General features: G+C 41.7%; 1 protein-coding gene across 1 annotated transcript in view; it reads right to left on the bottom strand.

The window, feature by feature from the left end:
- iars1 (isoleucyl-tRNA synthetase 1) overlaps nucleotides 1-25410 on the bottom strand; it is a 180270-nt gene that overhangs the window by 136472 nt on the left and 18388 nt on the right. Inside the window, exons 4-7 of the mRNA XM_080181800.1 lie at nucleotides 24959-25078; nucleotides 23338-23420; nucleotides 5245-5362; nucleotides 2796-2943 (exon numbers count right to left, since the gene is read on the bottom strand). Of these exons, the coding sequence (XP_080037926.1) occupies nucleotides 2796-2943; nucleotides 5245-5362; nucleotides 23338-23420; nucleotides 24959-25078 (469 nt within the window). The remainder of the gene's footprint in view (nucleotides 1-2795; nucleotides 2944-5244; nucleotides 5363-23337; nucleotides 23421-24958; nucleotides 25079-25410) is intronic.

The raw sequence follows: 25410 nt of genomic DNA, 5'->3' as shown, positions 1-25410 counted from the left end.
AGAGTAGTTCTGAGGCCAGGAATTCAGCAGTGATGAACTCAACTCTCAAATCCCAAGTCTATCCACACTCTACAAAGCACAAGTCAGGAGTGTGATAAAATACTCTCTACTTGCCTGGGTGAGTTCAGCTCCAACAACATTAAAAGAAACTCAACACCATCCAAGACAAAGCAGCAAGCATTTTTGGCACTCCATCCACAACTTTAAACATTCACACCCTCCACTCTTAGCTCAGTGACAGCATTGTGTATCGTCTACGAGACACACTGCACAATTTGCCAAGCTCCTCCGACAGCATCTTCCAAATCTGCAATCTTCACTACCTACAAGATGAAGAATAGCAGATACATGGGTACACCATCACCTGCAAGTTCCCCTCCAAAGAAACACCACCTTCCCTTAGAAATATATTGTCATTCCTTCACTATTGCCAGATTAAAATCCAGGAATTCTCTCCCAAACGACATCCTGGGTGTGTTTACAACACAAGGGTTGCAGCGGTTCAAGAAGGCAACCCACCACTACCTTCTCAAGAGCAATTACAGTTGGGCAATAAATACTGCCCTTATCAATGATGCCATAAAAAGACTCAAAAATTAAAAATCAATAGCAAGACTAGCCACTTACATGTAATCCCAGAATCCCTACAGTACGGCGGCTATTGGGCCCATTGAGCTGTATCAACCAAAATCCCACCCAGGCCCTATTCCCACAACCCTACACATGTACCATGATAATCCCCCTGATGTAAGGGGCAATTTAGCATGGCCAATCAACCTAACCAGCACAGAAACTGGGAGAAAGTGCAAACTCCACACAGACAGTAACCCAAGGCCAGGGTTGAACCTGCGTCCTTGGTGCTACGAGGCAACAGTGCTAACCACTGTGCCACCATGCCGTCCATAATGCCAGGGCCTGTTTCTGAGCCCCAGCCCTGTTCAATATCTAAAAAAAACTGATGAAAACCACAGCCATTTCCAGAAAGTGATTGGAATATCTCTTTTTCAACTGATCTCTTGCAACTACATTTTTCAAAACATTAAGACAACTCAGCACGTGTACACAGTAAGAGAAAACCAATAAGCAGAAAAGTGCTTTAGTAGAATAGAGTACAGCGCAGGAAGAGGCCATTCGGCTCATTGAGTCTGCACCAAATCTGACACAGCATCTTATACCAGGCTGTCTCCAGTTCCACCCCCATAACTCCCATGCATTTACCATGACTAATCCACCTAACTTACACACCTTGGGACAATAAGGGGCAACTTAGCATGGCCAATGCACCAAATTGTACATCTCTGGATTGTGGGGGGAAGCCAGAGCACCCTGAGGAAACGAACGCAGGCATGGGAAGAACATGCAAATTCGCACAATCACCTGAGGCTGGAACCAAACCCAGGTACTAACTACTGTGCCATCATACTGTAGAGACTTCTCAGAATGGGTTCTTTATATTTTCTAACATATTCTGAACTGTTACACGAGCTACCTTTATTCTAAGCAACCAGGAAACAAATTATTCATACGTAACAATCAATCTCGAAAGATTCAGACTTTCCAAATTTGCAGGGATAGACTGGACATCCTGAATCCGAACACGCTTATCACACAAAGCAATTTAATCTGCTCTAAATTTTTAAATATTTCTATACCAATGCATTCAATATGGTAGACTGGTTCTTTACCTTTACAGTTTGGAATGGGGAATTTTACAGCAGAACCAGAGTCAGTGCACACAAAGGCCCAAAGATCCCATTCATTAAGTAGATCTAAATGACGAAAAGGAGGAAGCGAGGCACAAGACAGTGCAGTTCAGTGGACTGCATCTCAGTCTGGGAAAACTTCACAGCACCACAGAAGAAAAGGAAAAGTGCAATATTTAGACAGTAAGATGGGGTGAGGACAGAATAATTCTGTCAGCTGGACAATGGCAGGTTGTAACATAGGAATCCAGCCAGTAAGGCACAAACAGGAGGGGGGTGCGGTGGGAATGGTGGTGGTGGTGGCAGCGGCTGTTACGGCAGAGGCAGAAATTAAGGTTGGGGAAGGTAGAGAGAGGAACTGTTCTGCATGAAAATCTGACAATGGCAGAGGGGTGCTGAGGAACAGCTTTGAAAGTTAACAGCGGCAAACAGTGAGATGTGAAACACAGGGATACCAATGACAATGTGTGGCATCTAATCAAAGGTTAATGGTGAAAAGAGCCAATCAGGTTCAGAAAGGAGATGTGACTGAAAAAAGAACATGCAGTGATTGTTTCCAGGCAGTGCATACCAAAACCAGTCTCTCGATTTGTGGGAAGCATTTATTCATGTCAAGAATTCCATTAATTTCTCTTTTAGGCAATTTTGTCATTTGATCATCATTCTTAAAGGTACAAAAAAAAGCATCCAGCAGAATAGGACATTTGAAGTTGGTGATTTGACTGGTACAATAAGGGGGTTTGCTGAATAATACCACATCCCACTCAACTTCTACCAATTGAAAATGGACTCAGAAGAGACCAACCAAGTCAGGAAATTTGTAATGGAGTTCAGGAAGGAAACTATTTGTATTTCAGCAACCAAACATCTACTTCACTGTCTCAAAGACATCTTACAAACTGCTTTCCAAACCCTTCAATGTCTATGCATGCCATTCTTCACACCAGCATAGCCTCTGACTCACTGCCAAGCAAGTGCCATGTAAGGACTATTTATATTAATTAGGTTCCCAAGTAGAACGAAAAACTGGAAACATACTGTAAATTCCGGAGATTTCAAACCTCCTGTAATTCAATCTGGAATAAGTTTTACCTTTGATTTTTACATATTGATATTCTGGGCTGACGCAAACAGCAAGGTTGCTAGGCAAGGTCCACGGTGTTGTTGTCCAAGCAACCAAAGAAACACTTTCATCTTCCTCCAGCGGAAAAGTCACAATCACAGAAGGATCTTGAACATCCTACAAGCAATCAGACAAGACATAAAGCATAAAAGCGAATTACCATGGATGCTGGAATCTGAAACGAAAACAGAAAATGCTGAGAAGTCTCAGCAAGTCTGACAGCATCTGTGGAGAGAAGAATAGAGTTAATGTTTTGGTCAAAATGTTAGCTCTATTATCTCTCCACAGATGTGTCAGACCTGCTGAGATTTTCCAGCATTCTCTGTTGAAGACAAAGCACAATCTTTTCAAAAAATTGCAATTCGACATTACTGTTTGACTATCTCTTGATCATAGAACTGGATACACTTACTAGGAAAGTTCAATTCTGAATTTCTAATTTAAAATGTTGTTTAAAATTGCTTTGCCCCAGGATTAATAAAGGAAACGTGATTACTTGTTCCAGATGGTTAATGATATTCAAGTTGTTTCTGGCTAAAATGTTAAAGAAAAATGTCAAAAGACTAAATGAGTAATATTTGACTTAAGCAAAGCTAAACCAGCTCACATAGTTGAGAGGTGAAATCTATAAAATAATTTAATTAAACTGTTGATGTGGCTCGAAGGTCCACTGAACAGGAAAAGAAAACAAGAACAATTATTATAGAGCTCCATGGCTAGATAGAAAACTTGTAGTTTGCAACCACTCAACCCAACCATATATACCACTCTGAAATACCATGAAAACTCATAGAAAAATATTGCTTTTTCTTATTTCTGAATCACAAGCTAATTTAATAACACCTAGATCTGGCATATTTAACTATACTTCCTCCAGTGTGCCAGTCGGCAAACCTTAGGAATCCTCTATATTTGGTCAGCATATAGTTAGTGTATATTTATTCATTGAATCGTATAATGGTTTCAGCACAGGAGACCATTCTGCCCTTTTTGAACATGTTGGCTCTGCAAGGACATAACAGCTGGTCTAACTGCCCTGTCCCTTCCCTGCAATCCTGGATTTTCATTTTCTATCAGTGGTCCCCTGATCGTGATCCTTCTGCCCAAGGAAGGTTTCTCACTATCTAATCTGACTGGGTCCCTTATCATTTTGAACACTTCTTGCAAATCTCCTCTCAATTTCTCTTCTCAAAGATGATCAGTCTCAGCTTCTCCAATCATCCCTGAAACCATTCCTTTATATTTAGTCTGCACTCTCTCCAAAGCCTTCTCATCTTCCTGAAGTGCTGAGCCAGAAATGGACTGATATTCCAGTCAAGGCTGGGAGGATTTTATAAAGGTATATCACAACTAAGATGCTTTTGCATACTGCTATTTATAAAGACTGTATTCTGTATTAACCACTTTTTAAAATCTGCCATGCCACTGTCAATGATTTCTGCACATGTATTCCCTAAGCCTCGCTTCCTGCACTCCCCTTAGAATTGCAACCTTCATTCCTTGTTCTTCCAAATGAAACATACCACTTCACACTTCTCTGCAAATTTCACCACTTTTTTATTTAATAGGACTTCTTGTAAGTTTGAATATACAGGGAAAATCTATTCCAACGTTCCTTCACAAGTAAAAGTGATCAAAGTAAGTTTGCAACCACAAATTCAAACATTATGGTGATGCCAACTATCCTTCAAAAGAGAAGCTTCTTCAAGGAGTTAATAAAAACAATGCAAACTATGGAATTATGTCCCAGTAGGAAATGCACGGGCAGAAAGGATAATTTTCTCAAAAAAATTCTTTCCCTTGTCTCTTATGGATACATTCATACAAGGTGATCATTCACCCAGTGCCAAGAACATAAACTTCAAAAAATTTTGTTAATACATAAATTTATCATGTGCCTATTGTCTCTTTAATGATTTGAAGTGAGCTTCAGATGAATTTTATCGCACCAGTTTCACTACCAGGACAACGTTGGTCTGTGAGGAGTCGAAGCAATTAGGATAGATTTGCCACGGGCCCCAATGCTCTGTCAAGCCTGAACAGACAGATGAACCAACAACATGGCTTTTGCGTTGAACATTTATCTGCAGTAACTGAGGCAACTGCGTTTTGCTTTTTGGATTTACTATTCAGCTGAAGAGGATTCCGATGGATCCCTCTTGTCTGTAGAGCAAAAAAAAATGTGCAGAGATTGGGGATTATTTAGAATCATCAACTTTTCCACCAATTTGAAAAGCTGCACTAAAGGCTATTTCCTGTTGAATTTACACTTCCTGTGGGAAATATAGTGGATGACAGCTGCAAAGCATCCACTTTTATCACACAAATTCAAAGGAGCCTGTCAAGCCTACAGTTGAGTGGTAGCACTGCTTTAATAACGCTAAACATTTATAAAGGAATTCGTAAATTAAGCATTACCTTATAATTTTGATGTGATTCAAAGTTAGAGAGCGGGGTGTTGCATGCAGTAGAAAATGGCATAACTTTCACTCCTCTGTAGACTAGTCCCTTGTCATATAGCTGTTTAAACACCCACCTAAAAAGAAAAGAGATTTCAAGAATTTTAAGAAAACATTTTCATAAGCAATTTCATTAATATTTCATTATCCAGTTAAGATACTTGTCACACTTTTTGGGAGTAAGTTCTGAAGTTCATCATTCCCTTAATAATAGGACAAAGATAGAGGGGAATATGCTCCGTCATTTTTCTTTATCTTATCTCATTTCTGTTCAGGAACTGTTCTTGGATGTCGGTGACTTGCCAGAGTTTAAGAACCTCCCATATAGGAAATCACAAAAGTCTGCTGTTACACTTTATTATTCAGGAAATCAGAATACAAACCTGCTCCTTACAGGACTTCTGCTGCACTATGTCCTTTTTCACATTTCTATATTGTTCTTCCCAATGAGATATAGCAAGAGATCCTTCATTTAAAATTAATAATTACATGGAAAATCAGTGAATAATGCATAGCATAATAGCTTCTTGCAGTAATGTGCAGTCCATCAAAGAGTAAGGCAATACAAGACTAGCCAACTGAATCTACTGCAGTTGCGAGACCAGTCAGACTGATTTTGCTTCAAAAACTGTAATTTTTAAAAAAAGATATCAGTTTTATGCATTGCTAGAGGCCCAAACAGAAACAATCTTTTTAAAAATTGAAGCGGCTGTGCTCCCAATTTTGTTTGCAAACAGCTACCTGTATCTAGCCTGTTCAATAGTTCATTTGTATTGTTTGCTTTTTCTAGTCAATCTGCAGCTTTTAAAAAGCAATCCCAGGCAAGCTGCCCTCACCTTGAATTCTATTTTTAACAGCTCCACTATGCCGTGTGTGTTTGTTAAATGCCTTCATGCAAAGTATGTTATCCATTACTCTCTTCTTTGTCTAACAATATGTTCAGCTGCTCATTTTGTTTCCATTGCCCATTTTTTTAAGGCCTGTTCACAGTGGCACAGTGGTTAGCACTGTTGCCTCACAGTGCTAGGGACCCAGGTTCGATTCCTAGCTCAGGTCACTGTCTGAGCATTCTCCCCGTGTCTGCTTGGATTTCCTCCAGGTGCTCCGGTTTCCTCCCACAGTCCAAAAGACATGCTGGTTAGGTGCACTGGCCACGCCAAATTCTCCCTCAGTGTACCTGAACAGGTGCCAGAGTGTGGCAACTAGGGGATTTTCACAGTAACTTCATTGCAGATTTAATGTAAGCCTACTTGTGACACTAATGAATAAACTGTTCTTTAAGATTTTTTTTTTAAGGTCAGCTTATTCCTTTTTTTTGTAGAGGGATACAAATTCCTCATTCATCTCATTTTCTCCACTGCCTTTACTCATCAACTTCGAATCCAAGTATTCTTCATTGCACGCCCCAGGTCTTCTTGACTCCAGCACTGACCCCAACCCCATATTATAATTTGATCACTTTCTCCACCTCTTAATGACTCTCAACCCCTTGTTTCCCCTTCAATAATAAACACAATTGCCAACAATGTATTTCCTCTCGATTCAAAACTAATTCAAATTAAATGAACATTTTAATTTGATTAATACAAAAGTGACTGAATTAAATAAAGAAGAAATCTTTTCTCTTCAAATGCATAATATTTGGCCATAACGTGTGTCAGCCACGGCTCAGTTGGTCATACTTTCATGTCTGAGGCACAAAGTGCTGGTTCAACAGATTCACTTTGTTAGTCTTGTGCTGCCTTACCCTTTAAATGGGCTTCACATTACCGTAAAAATCTATTATCTGATGCATTATTCACTGGTTTTGTGTGCAATTATTCATTTTAAATGAAGCATCCTTTACTATATCTCATGTGGAATAATAATGTAAAAAAATTAAGTTCATATGTTGTGCAATACTAGTTCAGCACTTGCACAAAATTAACAGTACTGTGCAGCTGAGACATTAAACCAAGGGCCCATCTGCTTGCTTAGTTGTTGTACCACCTATTCTGCATGGAAAAACTAATGATGTGGAGATGCCGGCGTTGGACTGGGGTAGACACTGTAAGAACATAAGAACATAAGAAATAGGAGCAGGAGTAGGCCATCCAGCCCCTCGAGCCTGCCCCGCCATTCAATAAGATCATGGCTGATCTGTCGCTGCTCAGTTCCACTTTCCCGCCCTCTCCCCATAACCCTTAATCCCCTCTCCTATCAAAAACCCATCAACCCGCGTCTTAAAAATATTTAGCGAGGCAGCCTCCACCAATTGGTTGGACTTAAACCTGGTGTTGTCAGACTTCTTACTGTGGAAAAACTAATGCAGAGAAACATCTTTGACGACATCTCCATGAGGCAGTGGTCTCCACGAAAAGGAGCTAGTGGATCCTGGTGGACAGTTTCCTGAGCAAAAGGTCAAGTTCGACTGGCAGAATGCCTCATTACCAAAACTTTCAAAACAAACACCAAGACCTAGCTTGACTAGTGGTGAAAAAGGCTGATCATTCCTATATGCCCAAATGTTGCATGTAGCCCTCGAGGTGACTATGGTGGGGGAGTGACCATTGTTCATCTCCTTATGAAACGTGCCTTTGCAAAAAAAGGTCTGGAGAGAGACAGTGGAATGGTAAAGAATCCCCTCAGGCTGTATAACTCACACTGACTGTACACAGTGAACATCACGTGTCTCAGTTGTACTGACGTTTCTCAGACTGTAGAGAACTTAAACGCCTTTGCACCATTTGTAATAACCATTTTGAAATGTCTGTAACATTTCTTTGACTGCAATGAAGCACCTCAGAGTGCAGCATGAAGTAGAACTGAATATAACTGCACAGTGTGTATTGGCAATTTTGAAATGTTTTAATATTTTTTCAGGCGTTTTACGAATAAAGTATATTTTTAAAAAAAGGCAAAAGATCCCATGGCACTATTTCAAACAGCAGGTGAGTTATCCAAGGTATCCCAGCCAGTATTTATCCTTCACTCAATTTTTTTTTAAAAATCTGATCACTTATCACATTGAATTGGCTTTGTGCAAATAGACTGCCTTGTTTCCTTCATTACAACAGCGAAGACACATGAAAAAGTGCTTCATTCGCTGTACTCCACTTTGAGATATCCAGAGATTGAGGCTAGGCAAATGCAAGTCTTTTTTTCTTTTTATCAGCTCCTATCAAAATTGTGTTTTCAATTTTACTTGATGCGCAGTTCCATCTGCTGGATATCTTGCAAAAGTACACTTCCATGAAACAATCTCCACAGAGAAATAAATGCCAAATTGCCTTGCATATTATACACTCGCTTTAAACCTAACGAGCCATTTGATTTATACAGGATTAATCAACTATTAAAGCCCTTTCAAAGTAACTACCTAGACTATTCTGGACATTTGGATCAAGTTGAAAATACATGTATTGTCTTTTATTAAACTATTTTTTTCCCTTTCATCATCCTCACCTCAAAGATTCAACTCCTTGTCCAACTCACAATTGCCAGGTGCCAACTGATGCCTCCTCCATGTAACAATTCATCAAACAACAGAAAAGCAATGAGTCTTGAGTAGCTATTTTGATTATATTAAGTATTACAACTGAGATTAGTCTCACCTTCACTAGATCGCCATATATATTCTATTCAATGTGTGCTGATAAACATGCAATCCACATCAGAATTCTCAGCTAATCTTCTATTAGCTAACCACAGGGCCAACTATAATGTACCAACTGATAAAGAATTGATCATATAGGAATGAACATCATTCCAGAGGACCTTCCTGGTCTGCATGGCTCACATGCTCACTTATTTAACTCTGTGCAAAGTTATTTACAACAAAGTGTTCAATTGATCTCAATGAAGCAATTTAAAATTATGAAGAAATCAACTAAATCGATCCAAGCAAGTTAGTGAACATATGTTCAAAGGGATCAAACAACAGAAAATGCATTTTAAAAAAGTCACCCACATCTTTTTCTCTATAAGTTACCAGGGGCAAAACAAATCATTGGAACATTTGATTTGATTTATTATTGTCACATATTGGAATACAGTGAAAAGTATTGTTTCTTGTGCACTGTACAGACAAAACATACTGCTCATAGATTGGATAGGGGAGAAGGAAAGGAGAGGATGCAGAAAGTGGTGATACAGTATTAACTACGTTGTAGAGAAAGATCAATTAAATACAAGGTAGGTCCATTCAAAAGTCTGATGGCAGCAAAGAAGCTGATCTTGACCAGACAGTATAGATGGGCTCAAATGGCAATCGTGACAAAGTTGTTAATTGTAGTTGGTTCATCAAAAAGAAGCAAGCTTGCTTGGAATTATGTCCTTTTACTGCTCCAATACATTTTGTGACATTTTGATAAATCAGCTTTTTAAACTGAAGGTCATCACACAAACATGGAGTGCACTGAAAACTGCCACTGGCTAACAACTATTGCAGGCACAGACACACAAAACCGAAGGTGAAACCAAACTTTAGTAAGGTTAAATCTAAACAGACTTGGGATAAAATGGGTAACAGGAAGATTCATGTTTCTGATAACGGTTGTAGAGTACATCACTAAGATTTGACATCATCTGAAATTTTGCCTTGTAAATGTTCCTAGCTATCTTTTATTCTTCCATCTTGCTTCCAGAAATACCTATATTCACAAATTCAGTTAAGATTTTGCTTTTACCAGGCTGTAGCTGATTCGTTAGTGAAATCATTCATCCTAAACTTCTCACTGTGGCCATACAAAAATTGACTGTTCCTGTAAACTGCACTCTAAGGCAAAGGATCAGTGTTCTGGTTGCAGTATTTCAGTTTTTTCCCACCCAGATGTAAAAAACAAATCAACAATTGAGTTAGGCAATGGATGCAAAATACAGGGGAAAAGTATTTTCCACTCAGCATTGAGAAGACATTTGAACCCTGCTCATCAGTGGAATTTTAATTTTTTTTTTGGCACACTGCAGAAGTAGTGTATTTGGTATGGTTCTGTAGTAGAGAGCTATAAAAAAAATGGAAAGACACTGATCAAACTTTTCTCAAGTTATTAAAAATGGCATTCATACTCAGGCCTTGAATCTGAAATGTGAGCATGGTTTCTCTCTATTGATGCTGCCAGACCTGCTGGGCATTTTCTGTTTTTATTTTACAGCTGATGACTGGCTTGTTGATAGTGTGGTCCTCTTGCAGGAGACAGAAATGGATCACCCACTTGGCACTTCCGGCTGAAGATCATTGCAAAATCTTAGACCTTCAATTTTACCCTAACATGCAGGATTCATCCATTATTAAGGATGGGGGACATCCATGGGCACTCTTTTTCTGGTTAGTCAATTAATTGTCCACCATAATTTACAACTGGTGGTAGCATGACTGCAGGGCTTTGATATTAACAACCAGTGATGAGGACTGAAACATTAGCTGCATCATCAACTAATGCAATTGGATATGCTGGTACCATCTTCAAACAGCCAGCCTGCCTCAGAACAGTGTTTTAGGCCTTCTTGTTCACCTGCTTCTAATAAACCTCCTGCTCTTTCAGCAGCAGTGCAGTAAGGTTGAAGCATTTCTAATCAACTGAATGGATCATGATGTATGATACTGCATGTACCTGTAATATTAAGGTAGTTTGCAGAGCAAAGGTTAACCTGGGATGGAGAATAGTACTGTTTGAGGTATGTGTAGGGAGTCACATTGTAATTCGCTCAGTATGGGCAAAGAAATCTCAGCAATGTTCCGTATTCCAGAAGGAAGACGAAAGCTACAGGAAACATACTGAAGAGTTGATGAAGCGGTTGAATAAAAAGTAGATTGGGAGCAGTTACTCACAGGTGAAACTGTCAGAGCAGTGGGAGGCCTTTGGGGCAGATATAGAGAGTGTGCAGGGCAAACATGTTCCCATGAAGACAAACGGGTAGGCCCAAAATTAAAAGAACCTTGGCTGTGAAGAGACACAAAGATCAGCATTAAGAAAAAAAATGAGAAGCTTTTGGCTGGGCCCAATATGGCAGAGTCCCTAGAGGAGTATAAAAAGTGCAAAGGGATCTTAAAAAAGAAATTAGGCAAGTTAAGGGAGTGCATGAAAAAGCTTTGGTGGGTAGAATAAAGGAAAACCCAAAGGGTTTTTTTTAACCTATAAACAGCAAGGCAGTAACTAGGGAAAGAGTCAAGCTAATTAGGGACCGTATAGGTAAAGTGCGAATGACCCCGGAAGACATGGGTACAATCCTCAACGAGCACCTTGCATCGATGTTTACAATAGATAAGGATGACGCAGGTGTAGAGACCAGGGTGGAGGTCTGGGAAATTTTAACGGAGAAGAGATACGAGCAAGTTGAGCAGCCTTAAAAGTGGATAAATCCAGAGGCCTGGATGTGTATCCGAGGCTGCTGAAGGAGGCAAAGGAGGAGATATCATTGGCTGTAATTTTCAATTCCTGTCCAGCCACAGGTGAGGTGCCATAGGACTGCTATCATTGTTCTAGGAAGGGATAGACAAGGAAATTATGGCCAGTCGATTTAGCCTCAGTGGTGGGGAAGCTGCTAGAAATAACTTTGAGGGACAGAATACACCTGGCACTCAGACAGTCAGCATGAATTTGACAAGGGAAGGTTGTGTTTGACAAACTTAATCAATTCTTTTGGAGGAGGTAACTGGCATGTTGATGAGGGTAATAGGGACTTTAGCAAGGCTATTGATAAGTCCTTCATGGCAGACTGGTTATGAAAATAAGCTCCCAAGGGATCAAGGCAAAGTGACACACTGGATCCAAAATTGAAACACAGAAAGCAGAGGGTGATGGTATTGGGATGTTTCTGTGACTGAAAGTCTGTTTCCAATGGGGTTTCTCAGAGCCCAGCTAGGGTTCTTGGTTTTTCGGGTGTACATTAATGATTTGGAACTTAAAAGTAGTGGGTATGATCAAAGAAGTTTACGGGGTACAAGAGAATTGCTAGGGTGGTAAATACTGGATAGCCATAGAGTGCAGGAGGGTATCAATAGGCTGGTGAAGAATGCAGAACATTGGCAATGGAAGTCAACCCAGAAAAAGGTGAGGTCATGCATCTGGGGAGGGCTAACAAGGCAAAGGATTACACTACGAATGGTAGGACCCTGAACAGTACTGTAGATCAGAGGGACTATGGAGTGCCCAGCCACCATCAGATCCCTTATTGTGACAGGGCAGGTAGATAAAAGGTGGTTAAGAAGGCATAAGGGATACTTGCCTTCATGAGCTGAAGCATAGAATAAAAGAGCAGGGAGCTCATACTGGAACCATATAAATCGCTGGTTCAACCACAACGTTATAGGAAGGATGTCATTACATTGGAGAGGGCACAGAGGAAATTTACCACGATGCTGACTGGGCTGGAGGGTCTGAACTATGATGAAATTTGATAGGTTGGGGCTGTTTTCCTTGGAGTAGTGAAGGTTGAGAGGGGGCCTGATTATGAAGGGCATAGCTAGGGTGGATAGGAAGGCAATATTTCCATTAATAGGAGGTCAATAACCAGGAGCATTAGATTCAAGGTAAGAGGTCAAAGGCTAAGGTGAGTAGAGAATCTTTTTCACGCAGAGGATGATGGGAGTCTGGAACTTATTGCCTGAAAGGATGGTTGATTCAGAAACTCATTACATTTAAGAAATATTTCGATATTCACTGCACTGCTGTAACCTCCATGGCAATGGGCCAAGCACTGGAGAATGGGGTGAGTGATGCCACATCATTGCTAACTGGTCTGGATATGATAGGCTAAATGGTCTCCTGCTATGCTACGAACATCTATGAATTGACAAGGGGGCATTGAAAGGAAACGCTGTGGAACATTCCAGGCTTCGCATAGATAACGAAGCCATTGCAGAACTCAAACAAGTTAAGGCTTTTCCAGAGACAGATCTGCCCAACAGTGAGACTAATAGAACATAGAACATTACAGTGCAGAACAGGCCCTTCGGCCCACGATGTTGCGCCGACCAGTTAAAAAACAATGACCCACTAACCTAAACCAATCCCTTCTCGTCCATAAACCTATCCACGGATCTCTTAAACGCCCCCAAACTAGGCGCATTTACAACTGCAGCAGGCAGGGCATTCCAATCCCTCACCACCCTCTGGATAAAGAACCTACCCCTGACATCCGTCCTATAACTACCCCCCCTTAATTTAAAGCCATGCCCCCTCGTGCTAGCTTTCTCCATCAGAGGAAAAAGGCTATCACTATCCACCCTATCTAAACCTCTAATCATCTTATATGTTTCAATAAGATCCCCTCTTAGCCGCCTTCTTTCTAGCGAAAACAACCCCAAATCCCTCAGTCTCTCCTCATAGGACCTCCCCTCCATACCAGGCAACATCCTGGTAAACCTCCTCTGCACCCTCTCCAAAGCCTCCACATCCTTCCTGTAATGTGGGGACCAGAACTGCACACAGTACTCCAAGTGCGGCCGCACCAGAGTTGTGTACAGTTGCAACATGACGCTGCGACTCCTAAATTCAATCCCCCTACCAATAAACGCCAAGACACCATATGCCTTCTTAACAACCTTATCTACTTGATTCCCAACTTTCAGGGATCTATGTACACATACACCTAGATCCCTCTGTTCATCCACACTATTCAAAGTCCTCCCGTTAGCCCTATACTCGACACATCTGTTATTCCTACCAAAGTGAATTACCTCACACTTCTCCGCATTAAACTCCATCCGCCACCTCTCGGCCCAGCTCTGCAACCTGTCTAAGTCTCCCTGCAAACTATGACACCCTTCCTCACAATCTACCACACCTCCGACTTTGGTGTCATCAGCAAATTTACTAATCCACCCAACTATACCCTCATCCAGATCATTAATAAAAATTACAAACAGCAGTGGCCCCAAAACAGATCCCTGAGGCACACTAAAGGACAAGTTTATGCTGCAGAGAAAGAAAAGAAATAAGTAAGATCAGAAACTCTAAACCTGACGTTGATACACAAGAAACTAGAATAAGAAAAAGCACTGGGTGTCTCAGATGTAATTGAAAACAATTGAGTATTGAGAACTATTGAGTTGTTGAAAAATTAAGTAAAAAAAGTGGAAACAAAGGTTCCATTTTCAAAACAAATACATTCAGCAAGAACATGGTAGAAACCATGAAAAAAAAATTCGAGTCCACCCTGGAGAAGTATCAAGTGCCTACTGCTCTTGGAAGAGATGAGTCAAACTTACAGTCGCTAAACAGTTTGCAGTTCAAAAGGAACGCAAAAACCAAATGAAATGGAGATACCAATCCAGAAAGAGTCCTACTGCCATTCATCCAAACATAAGGAAGAACTGTCAAGCCTCAAGACCGTCTGAACTTTTGAGACAAAGAAGGAGGTGTTGTATGATGCTGTATGTGCTGACATGACATTGTAATTTAAAGATGCTCAGCAGAACAAGAGTTAATAAGGGTTTGGAGAATAGCAGTGTCATCTTCTAATGTGGAATCACATGGCAAAAAAACTCAGCGCACTTTAGAAGAGAACATGTTAGAAGAGGCCTGTATGGATACAGTGGCACCAGTTTATTATTTAGCGAATGCAAAGTCCCAAAGTTAAGCAGTTTCTTCCAATCCTGCTATGTTGAGTGCAGACAGATCTCCACTGAGTCTGTGGACTGGACGTTCTTCTATGGCATGGTGCATAGTTTGCTTTCTCCCACAGACACATGGGGGCTAGCGCTAATGCTCCATTTGTGGAGGCTGGCCAAGCAGAAACTATGACTGGTTCTGAACCTGCTAACAATGGTGTTGAGCAGAGTGTTCCAGTAATGATCCACGTGGTAGCATTCAGTTGGGTGGAAACTCTGTATGCATGTGTATACGTATGATGATCTTGACCTTCTTTATTCTCAATGACCATGTATTCTGCTACTATGAGAATGCGAATGCTGAGGTTCAGAGGGTGGCGGTAGCAATACCCCACGTTGAGCCAGCTAGCTTGGCAAGTTGTTTTTGGATTTGATCTTAGCTGCAATTGTTTTTGCAGGGCCTGGTTTGAGTTGCTATGTGTTGTTCAAGTTTTGACAAGTCCACAGATTGGGTTTGGTCCAAAGTATAGAAGTCAGAGGCTTGAGACGCGAGACAGGCATCATCAGCATATATTAATTTTTGAGGCGCAGTTTTTGGAAGATCACTTGTGTACCAGTTGAACAGGGCTGGAGCCCGTACTAAGCCACGTAGGTGCCCATTAGTTTGTCTTTTCCATGTACTTTTTGCCTATCCAAGGTGGTTGGCGGGGTGGGGTCACATCATCAGGAAGAGGCCATTGTGCTAAATAGAGTCATAGGCTGCTGTGAGATTGAGGAACACAACATCTATCTTCAAGATTTTCTGAAAGCCATTTTCAACACAACCTGTGGTTCTTGTGGAAACTAGCTTAGTTGATGCCAAGGATTTTTTCTACGATTGCGCTGAATGATTAAGTATTTTGTGTGGGACCAACACAAGAGAGATTGGACAACAGCTAGCTACAAGTATGGGGTCTTTTCCAGGTTTTAGTATGACGTTTGCTGGTTGCCATTTCTTTGAAGTGGTGTTGGAATTTATGAGCATTCTGTAAAACTGGTTCAGCCAGGCAAGAGCTGGGGTTCCAAATGTTTCATAAATTCTGGCACAATATTGTTATATCTTGCTGCCTAGGACCTGCTTTAGTTCTGCAACCTCAAAAGGGAGCAGGGTTGATGTCTGTGTTGCTGATGGTGTTGTTTTAGTTCACCCAGGATGTTTCATTTGATATTTTTATCCAAAATGCCAGGCAAGCAGGTACAAAGAACAAAGAAAATTACAGCGCAGGAACAGGCCCTTCGGCCCTCAAAGCCTGCGCCAACCATGCTGCCCGACTGAACTAAAGCCCCCTACCCTTCAGGGGACTATGTCCCTCTATTCCCATCCTATTCATGTATTTGTCAAAACGCCCCTTAAAAGTCACGATCATATCGGCTTCTAACACCTCTCCCAGCAGTGCGTTCCAGGAACCCAACACCCTCTGTGTAAAAAATTTGCCTCATACATCTCCTTTAAACCTTGACCTTTGCACCTTAAACCTGTGCCCTCGAGTAATTGACTCTTTCACCCTGGAAAAAAAGTTTCTGACTATCCGCTCTGTCCATGCCTCTCATAATCTTGTAGACTTCTATCAGGTTGCCCCTCAACCTTCACCAATGAGAACAAACCAAGTTTCTCCAACCTCTCCCCATAGCTAATGGCCTCCATTCCAGTCAACATCCTAGTAAATCTTTTCTATACCCTCTCCAAAGCCTCCACACCCTTCTGGTAGTGTGGCGACCAGAATTAATATATTCCAGGTGTGGCCTAACTAAGGTTCTATAAAGCTGCAACATGACTTGTGAACATAACACCACAGATCGAGTTCTATGAAGGGATGCAGGTTTGGCACTGGCAACCTTCACGAGGTTGCTGCAGAATGGTCTAATGCTATATGCATGCTAGTGGCTATGACAATAGCTATCAATCAAAACAAATTGGTGGTGTGTCGTCTGTTCTTATGGGGCAACTAACAATATTCTTCCACATTCCCACAAGAGAAGAGGGCCCATAAGGCAAAGCAAAGGTCCAGACTTGTGGCAGAGTCCTATTTTTAACCATGCTGACAGTCATGGAAGATCCTAAGCTGGGAGGACAGCATGCTGGGTGCTCCATCACAAATGACAAGGCTGGAGTGCAGTTACTAGAAGGGGAGTAGCCTTACAAGTGGGAACGAGGGAGCCTTATTACAAGCATGAGAGATGGTGCTCCTGTGACCTCCGCTGACCCAATCACCAGCTGATTCTCAAGACATATGTTTGGAAAGGGTGGCTGCAGGTAAATGCAAACAGAGCTGCCTTTTCTGAAAAATAGTCTTCCCCCTTGGAGGAGAATGAGGGAGCCCAAGGAGTGTACAGCTTCACATCATGCCCCTGCACCCTTCACCAGCACAAATATTTTCACATCAGTGAGTATTCTGAGCACTGGATTCAGGGTCTCAACCTGGTACAAGGACTACACGCAATCTGGTGTCACAACCACATGCATCTGACAAGTCTTGGGAAACTGACAGTCAAAACCAATGACATACAGAGGACTGTGGGAGACCAGGTCCATGTTGAATCCCAGGTTGATAACATGTCCTCAGAATCATCAGTAAGCCAATAGTTGCCAAGGTGCATGAATTAATTGTGGTGATTCCAAAGGGCATATGCACCCTGGCTTGCATCCAAGCCATGACTCTGCTTTTCCCTCTCATCTGTGTGGGCAGCCTACTTCAAATTGCAAAGAGCCATCATGGAGTGCCAGATCCAGCAGCCCAGTCAAGAACAATGTGCAGATCTGTATGCCATTGCCTTACCCATGAGCTCTGTCCAGCAGTGGTAAGACAGCAGAGGGAACAAGGTGCCTGAAGTCTTCACCAGCTCCTTGTCCATCTCAGGTTAGCAGTGTGCACCTTGCCAGGAGGAGGAGCTGCTGGCTTCAGGGGTATTGCTCAGGATGCAGTAAATCCTTAGCCCCTCTGCCAGTGATACCAACAGTTTAAGCTGCTGTAACCACTTATGCGGAAGCCTTCAGCATGCCAGAGCCTGCCAGGATTCAGGCAACCAGAGGACAGCCACTAAGGTCATTGGAGGCCACAGGACAGCTAGGTCAGGAGCCTGCCTCTGCCACAGTGGATATGAAGGGACAGCACACATAGGTGCACATGTAAAAGGAGTTAAAACATGCTAGATGCTCTTGGACATCGTGAGTGAACAGACAGTTAAGATAGTTACTGCTCGTCTCTGATTATGTTTTCAATAAAGATGTTATTTGTTTTTTGTTGACATTTCAAATCGATTATTGGAAGCTCTTTGAAAGTGCTGAAGTGCTATGGCTCCTCCCAAAGGCTGTTCAGGAGGGATCATAATAAGTGCAGTCATCTTCTGAACCACCCAGAAGCATCAGCTGGCACTGGCTTGCAGAAATTTACTTGGTAGGATGGGCGTAGTGGCAAGGACCATGTGAATTGTGTGGACAAGTGAGTGCCTCCAATGCAGCTATATCTTGACACATCATGCAACCCCTCATGTCTTTCCACATGCTGCAGCTGGTCATCCACCTTTATCATTTTCTTCATCCTGAGGATGTCTCCCATTGCACTATATTCTCATTGACCAGGGCCACCTCCTCTGCACTGCCAGGTTGTACAAAGTGTAGTAGCTCACCATGATCCAGTAGATCCTTGCTGGGGCACGCTGAAGTGCTTCCCCCTAGAATGATCCAAGCGCTTAAATCTCATTTCAGCAGGCCTATGATCTACTCAGTTTTTCGGGTTGCCATATGGATTGCATCGTATTGATCCCCTATCTGTCCTCAGGTTCCTCACAGGAGTCAACAACCATCTCTTGTTGGCAAGAAACATCCCTGAAGGCTCATGGGAGAGTGAAAAGCTGTGGCACCCACAGCCCGAATATGTAGGCATCATGGCTGCCCTTAGGGTACTGTGCACACAACTGCAGGTTCTGTTGACAATGGTCACAAACCAGTTCTTTGTTGATGAAATGAAATCTCTTACTGTTAATGCTGGCTGGCCTATGGGAGCCTTGATGGCCAAGTGCAAGCAGTCTATAACACCTTTCACCCAGGAAAAACAACAGTTGTACTAAATCCTCAGCTCTTTCAGACTGACTGTCTAGGTCAGTTTGGAGGTCATATCCTGCTGTTCCTTTTAAAAGGCATGGCCATCACCTTATGAAACTGATTGGGAGATTTCACACATCTCTAATGGACTCATGGAATGAACTGGCACCCAGAAATTAAGGGCCATCTAACTTTTACTGTTACAAGTATTGGGTGAGTACCACTGCAAATGGAGCTCCACCATCATGGCACAAAGGCCTGCGACAGCTTCTCAGGACAGGCAGAATCTTCAGCAACATTACTGCTCCGATATCTGCAGGTAGCTCAGCATCTGTCCGTTTGACTGTGTATCATTGCTCAAGAGCACAGCTTCACTACACTGCAGAGGTTCTGTTTACAATCCTCTGAGTGACCTTCTGCTGCTTCCCCATCCCAAGGTTGCCCCTGCAGATGGCATGGAGGTTTCTGCTCTGAATCTATATACCCACCCATTTCTCACTCTCAGCTTTTCCATCTTGCTGGAAGAATTGCCTCCCGGATGAGCGATACCCAAGGCGCTTGCCGTCTGAAAGGCCACCTACTGCCAGCTCAGCCTCTTCTCAACTGTTTCCTCCGTCAGGCTCTAGATGGCATAATGGAGGCTTGACTCCCAGATCCCAAACACGTTAACTCTCCCTCCTCAATGGCCATACTGAACCAGCGATGGCCGTGCTGAACCTGGGAAAACAAAATGCCCGATCCCACAATTTCCAAAATACAGCAATGGCATCAGCTGTTGCCTTTAAGTACCTGCCAGGGCTTTGACACCCCACAGCTTCAATGCACTCTTCATAAAATTCCAATCAAACTATACAACATCATTCAGCTAGGTCTTTAATCACTTCGCAAGCTCTAATTGCTTGCTTTGAAGAAACACGTGCTGTTTGATTTGATTTGTCATATATTTGGGATACATTAACAAGTATTGTTTCTTGCGCTCTATACAGACAAGCATGTCATTCATTGAGTATATATAGTAGAAGGAAAGGAGAGCATGCAGAATATAGTGTTACGATCACAGCTAGGGTGTAGAGAAAGAAAAAAAGACCATTATTAGAGTTTAAAAGAGTTAAGGAGTTTGGTTTTAAGGGCATGGAATGAGAGTAAAAGATTGAATTTGAGGATATGTTGGGGACAGTTCACAAAGTTGCCTCACTCCATCCTTGAATGCTGTAACATTGGACTGGCCATATACTGCTGGCAAAATACAGACTCGGTGTGATGACGTCAGAGGGCCCACTGCCAAAGCTGCCTGCTGAGCCATAAAATCTCAGCCAATTGTCAATGAGAGAGAACAAGAGAGATAGAAAGCAGATTCAGACCAAAATGAATTGGCAGCCAAAGAGAAACATTTACAGAAAAAAAAGTGCAAAGATGGAATGATGTTATTTTTAATATTTTAGAACAAAATTAATATTTACTGTATTTTTATATTGTGAAGCCTTACAGAAGTTAAAAGTTGTTGCAAATTTAATAGAAGTTACAGCAGAGTTGACCTTGTAAAAAAAAAGCCATTATTTTAGAACTGTTGCCAAAAGCATTTTCAACAAATAGAACAATTGAACTCTGACTCAAATCTTCCAGTAGGTGGAAATATTCATCAAAAATCTGCTAAAAATTGAGCCAGTGAATAGACAACAATCACATAGATTTTTTTTTCCCTTTTAATCCTTACTTGCCACTTCAAAGGCATTGTGTAAAACAAATCTGACAATTGGTCATTTTGTAAGAGAGAAACCTCAAATAAATGGGAGTCTGTGAAGAACTCTCCATTCACCTGAAGAAGGGCTTAACCTCGAAAGCTTGTGAGTTTACTATCAAATAAATCGGTTGGTCTTAAACTGGTGTTGTCAGACTTTTTACTGTGTTTACCCCAGTCCGACGCCAGCATATCCACATCACGTCTGTGAACATACCAGCTTTCTTTGATATAATGTAACCATTTTTTTTTGAAAGGCACAACCTGGTGAAGACTCAACAGCACAGGAGGCCCTTTGGCCCATCATGTTTGTGCCAACTCTCTACACAACAATTCAGTCAGTCCCCTTCCAATGTTCTATCCCCGTAGCTCTGATCATCTGCTACTTCTTCAGCAATCATCTGCTAACAAGTATGATTGTCTAACTAAGAAACTGTGTTATTGGTCACAGGTCTTGTGGGTCCCTGCATTGCTCGAGCTCAATCTTAGAGCCATACCTTCGACTGCACGCTTGGCAGGTGCTTCCGGGAGGTGATTTCTGTCCATGGATTCTAGTTCACTGGGATTCCTTTCTCAGGCTGCTTTTCGTAGCCTCTTCTTGTCGTCAGGTGCCCTCAAAGAATTGTGTCCCTTCAATCAGGAGGTTCCTCCAGTAGGTCTCTTCTGAGCAAGGACAACCCTAGCTTTGACATCTATGTTGCATTTCTTGAGGTAATCCTTCTGAGTGTCTTTGAAGCATTTCCTTTGTCAGCCTTTGTTCAGGAGCCTTCCTTGAGTGGGCAAAGAATCTTTACTTTGGCAGTCAGGACTCTAACATCCTAAACACATGACCGGCCCAGGGGAGTTGATTTTGGATCATCATGGCCTCGATGTTGGTGCTCTTGATTCCTTCAAAGATGCAGATTTAGTACATCTGTCCTCCCAGCTGATAAAGGAGAATCCATTTCAGATAGCATTGATGGTACCTCTCCAGGACCTTAATGTGGTATCTGTACGAAATCCAAGTTCTGAACCATACAGAAGAGTTGGATGACTGCCTCATACTTGAGAATTTTGGCGTCAGCACAAATGCTGCAATCGAAGACTCTCATCCTTAGTCATCCAAATGCGGCACTTGATTTAATATGATGTCAGGCTTAGATAAGATGTGGCTCCCCAGGCAGAGGGAAGTGGTCCTTGTTTGGGGAGGTTTCTCCATTGATCTGGATGGAGGGAGAGCTGAAAGACTTGTGTCTTCTTGAGGCCGAGGCTAAGACCAATTCTTCAGTATGCTTCCACAGAAGGTGTCAAGCATAACTTTGCGATTTTCTTCTGAGGGCAAAGATGGTGATGTCATCTGCATACTGAAGCTCCATGAGCAATGACACTGTCATTTTCTTCTTGGATTTCAACCAGTTGAGGTTGAAAAGTTTTCCATCCATTATGTAGACAATGTCCACTCCACAGGAAACTTGCTCTCGACAAGGTGAAAAATGGTGGCAAAGAAGATGAAGAAAGCGATCGGGACGATGAGACATCTTCACTAGACTCCAGTATTGACATTGAAGGTTTCTGTCTTTTTTCTGTTGGTGAGGACTGTCACGGACAAGTCAGAGGATGTTGAAGAATTTCTTTGGAAAGGCTGCCTTTGACAGTGTCTTCCATAGCACTTCCCAGCTGACTGAGTCAAAAGCCTTGAGCAGATGAAGGCCATGTAGAGTGGCTGATGTTGCTCCTGGCATTTCTCGAAGTTGTCCAGCAGTGAAAATCATGTTTGTTATTCTGTGGTTTGGTCAGAGGACACACCGGTTTTCCGGAAGGAATACTTCACAGAATGGGAAATGGCAGTTAGCGAGAAGTTGGACAATGATCCTTCTGGCAATTGCAAATATAGAGAGCCCTCAGTATTCCCTACAGCCGATGATGATGATGATGATGACGACGACGACGACGACGATGATGATGCTGATGCTGATATCCAAGAGGTCGGTAGGAATTTCTTCCCTATCCCAGATTTTCAGTAACAGCAGATGCAGATGACAGGTAAGCTCGTCTCCAAATTCCATCCACTCCTGCGACTTTCTCATTCAAGTGTTTAATGGCTGCTTCAACTTCATCCATGCTCAGTGGGAGTCCAAGATTATCTTTGATGGGGAATTAGGGGAATTCCATAAACATGTACTCACCTTTTGATTGCATCATGGTTTAGGAGTTCTTTGAAATGATGAGTTGCAACTCCTTTGCTTTCTCAGTCCACCATTGATTCTTGATTTCCCTTGCTGATCTGCCTTTGCTGATTGGTGAGCTCTCCTCTTTGCCTCGTTGGTTGTATTACCTTGCCAGACATGGAGAATTTCTTCTCCTTGTCAACGTGGTCTCAGATGGTGTGATCATTCTTGTCGAACCAGTGTTGGTGCCAATGATTTCTCCACAGGTTTAGATGATGACTGTCTTCTGCTCTTTCCACTTTCCCTCCATAGGAACAACCCCCTGTTTGTCTCATGCAAAGTCTTAAATCTGTGTCCCCTAGTACCATCAACTAATGGGAAAGCCTTTACTTGTCTCTCTTAAATTCTTGTATGTTTAAAAAGATATTCAAAGTTTTGTAGGCATAATGTTAAAGCACAGACAAATCTCCCAAACTGAACTTCAACAGCTAATTTTCAGCACTGACTTATTTTCAACCATAATTACTAAATTACAAAGTTTTTTTAAGACTTACCAAACAGATTCCATGAATGAAGGATACAGGGTCTTATAATCATTCCTAAAATCAATCCATCTTCCCAATCGGGTGACAGCAGACTGTTGATGAAAGCCAAGTATCATAAATATTTAAAAAGTGCTTCTTCATAACTAGTTAGAACTAAATCAGAAAAATGTCAACAACCTTTTAGTTTTGGAATATTGGACAATCTCAAATATATTAGTGTAGCCTGATGGGGGACACCAGCAAAGCCTGATGATTAAAAGTATTAATTCTGTATTAGGCTAAGGACTGTGGGAGCAGCAAAGAAAGACTGTGCAGTAATGGAATAAACACAGGAATTGATTGGGCAGTAGATGTTGCTCTGCCTTGTATAAACACTGATTGAATACTGTGATCTCTGTGGCATGGTCCTGAGAGAATTACAACCTCCTGACAGAGGCACAACTCTCAGTATTCGTGACCAAAAAGATTGATTGATCAATGCCTGTCCTTAGAGTACATGACTGGAAGCATGATCAGTGCCAGCAAGATCTCTATAAAAACGAGGAGAGACGAAGAAACATCAACTGAAGTAAACTGGGATTAATCATTGAGGAAGCAAGAGCCTGAGTCTTTGAGTCCCTGCTCTTCCTCTACAGGGAAGCTGATAGTTTCTCTGACTCAAAGTCTTCAGAACAAAACCAAAGGCTAGCCAGTTTGCATTCAAACATGTGTGTAGCAAGACCCTGAAACTATCCAGTCTAACTGCTACTAATTGTTCCCTTTTTATAGTGTGCCTGTGTGGCAAACAGGTTTTGTGTAACTAATGTCTCATTTTCATCTCTCTCTGTCACATATTATGTGACAAAAGCCACATCAACATCAATTTCTTCTTAAAAATCTCTCCCCCCACTTCACCTCCAAAGAATATTGCCTGTAGCTGTACTGGTTGTCAGTCACAAAAAAGATGGGGGATGGGGAGTAAGCCAAAAGAAAAAAACCCACAATGCTATTAGACTGAAACGTCTAAATGTAGGGCAGCAAATAAGTATCTGATGTCATGAACAGAGGAGAGAAGTTGGAAAGCAGCCAATCATTTGCAGCCAGGTGAAATATTGGTCAGGAATCGAGCATGACACCATTTTTGTCAACATCACACAAGGATTTACAAGGAACTCAGAAACTCATCATTAAATGGAACACACTAAACTTGGCTGAAATTGAGAAAATGAGGGAAATTGGGGCTTTTAATGAAGCAGAGGAGGCAGCAGCAAAATACTGAAGCTAAGAAAATGTCGAGGAGAGCTGCACAACTCACACCACAGCACCACCTGTGGAAGTAAAAGACAATGAAAGACAAGTATAACCAACACAACCATAACTTGTGTTACTGTATTAAAAATTAAAAGAAATATATCATGAAACAGTAAGTTGCAGACTTGTATAGTGATGGAATGTTATTGGAAAGCATCAAAAGTGCAAAATTATAACGCTGAAACACAAACATGTACATCCTTATTTTCAAATATTACAAACATGTTAATGTGTGATACTTTTAAGCTAGTCAGCTACCAAATGTTTTAATGGTCAATTAATTCTAACCCAGCGTTCTCTGCCTCTGAATACAGTATCATATTAAGTCATTTGTCCTTACCTCCCATTCATTTGAATATCTCATTACTATGCCCCGACAGTGCCTGTTGTATTCAGCAATTCCCATTGCTGCTACATCTTCGGGTCCTTTTATTCCCAGTGTCTTGTCAATTTCATATTCCTGCACACATTATACAAGTTTCAAATTAGATAACCTGACACTTTGCTGTTAAAAGGGTTCAGATTTTAATTGTTTGCATTTTTAAAGTCATTCCAAAGGTTTAAAAACAATCAAAACTACAGATATTTTAAGAATGGCAACAATCTTTGCATTTCCTTGAAGCTGTTCATCACAACCTATTTGCAACCTGTATATTTAAACTTAAACATTATCCGACTCTAGACAACAGCATTGAATGGTGGCATTCAAATTGTAAACTCCTGCACAGCTAATTTGCCTGATGCTGACGCGCTAAGCAGGGCTAGAATCAATATTTGTCTAATACAGAAAAC

This window comes from Carcharhinus amblyrhynchos, chromosome 3, assembly GCF_965287045.1.
Source record: "Carcharhinus amblyrhynchos chromosome 3, sCarAmb.v2.hapA, whole genome shotgun sequence".
Taxonomy (NCBI): domain Eukaryota; kingdom Metazoa; phylum Chordata; class Chondrichthyes; order Carcharhiniformes; family Carcharhinidae; genus Carcharhinus; species Carcharhinus amblyrhynchos.
The sequence above is the reverse complement of the archived record's forward strand: the minus strand, read 5'-3'. Positions and strand labels throughout refer to the sequence as shown.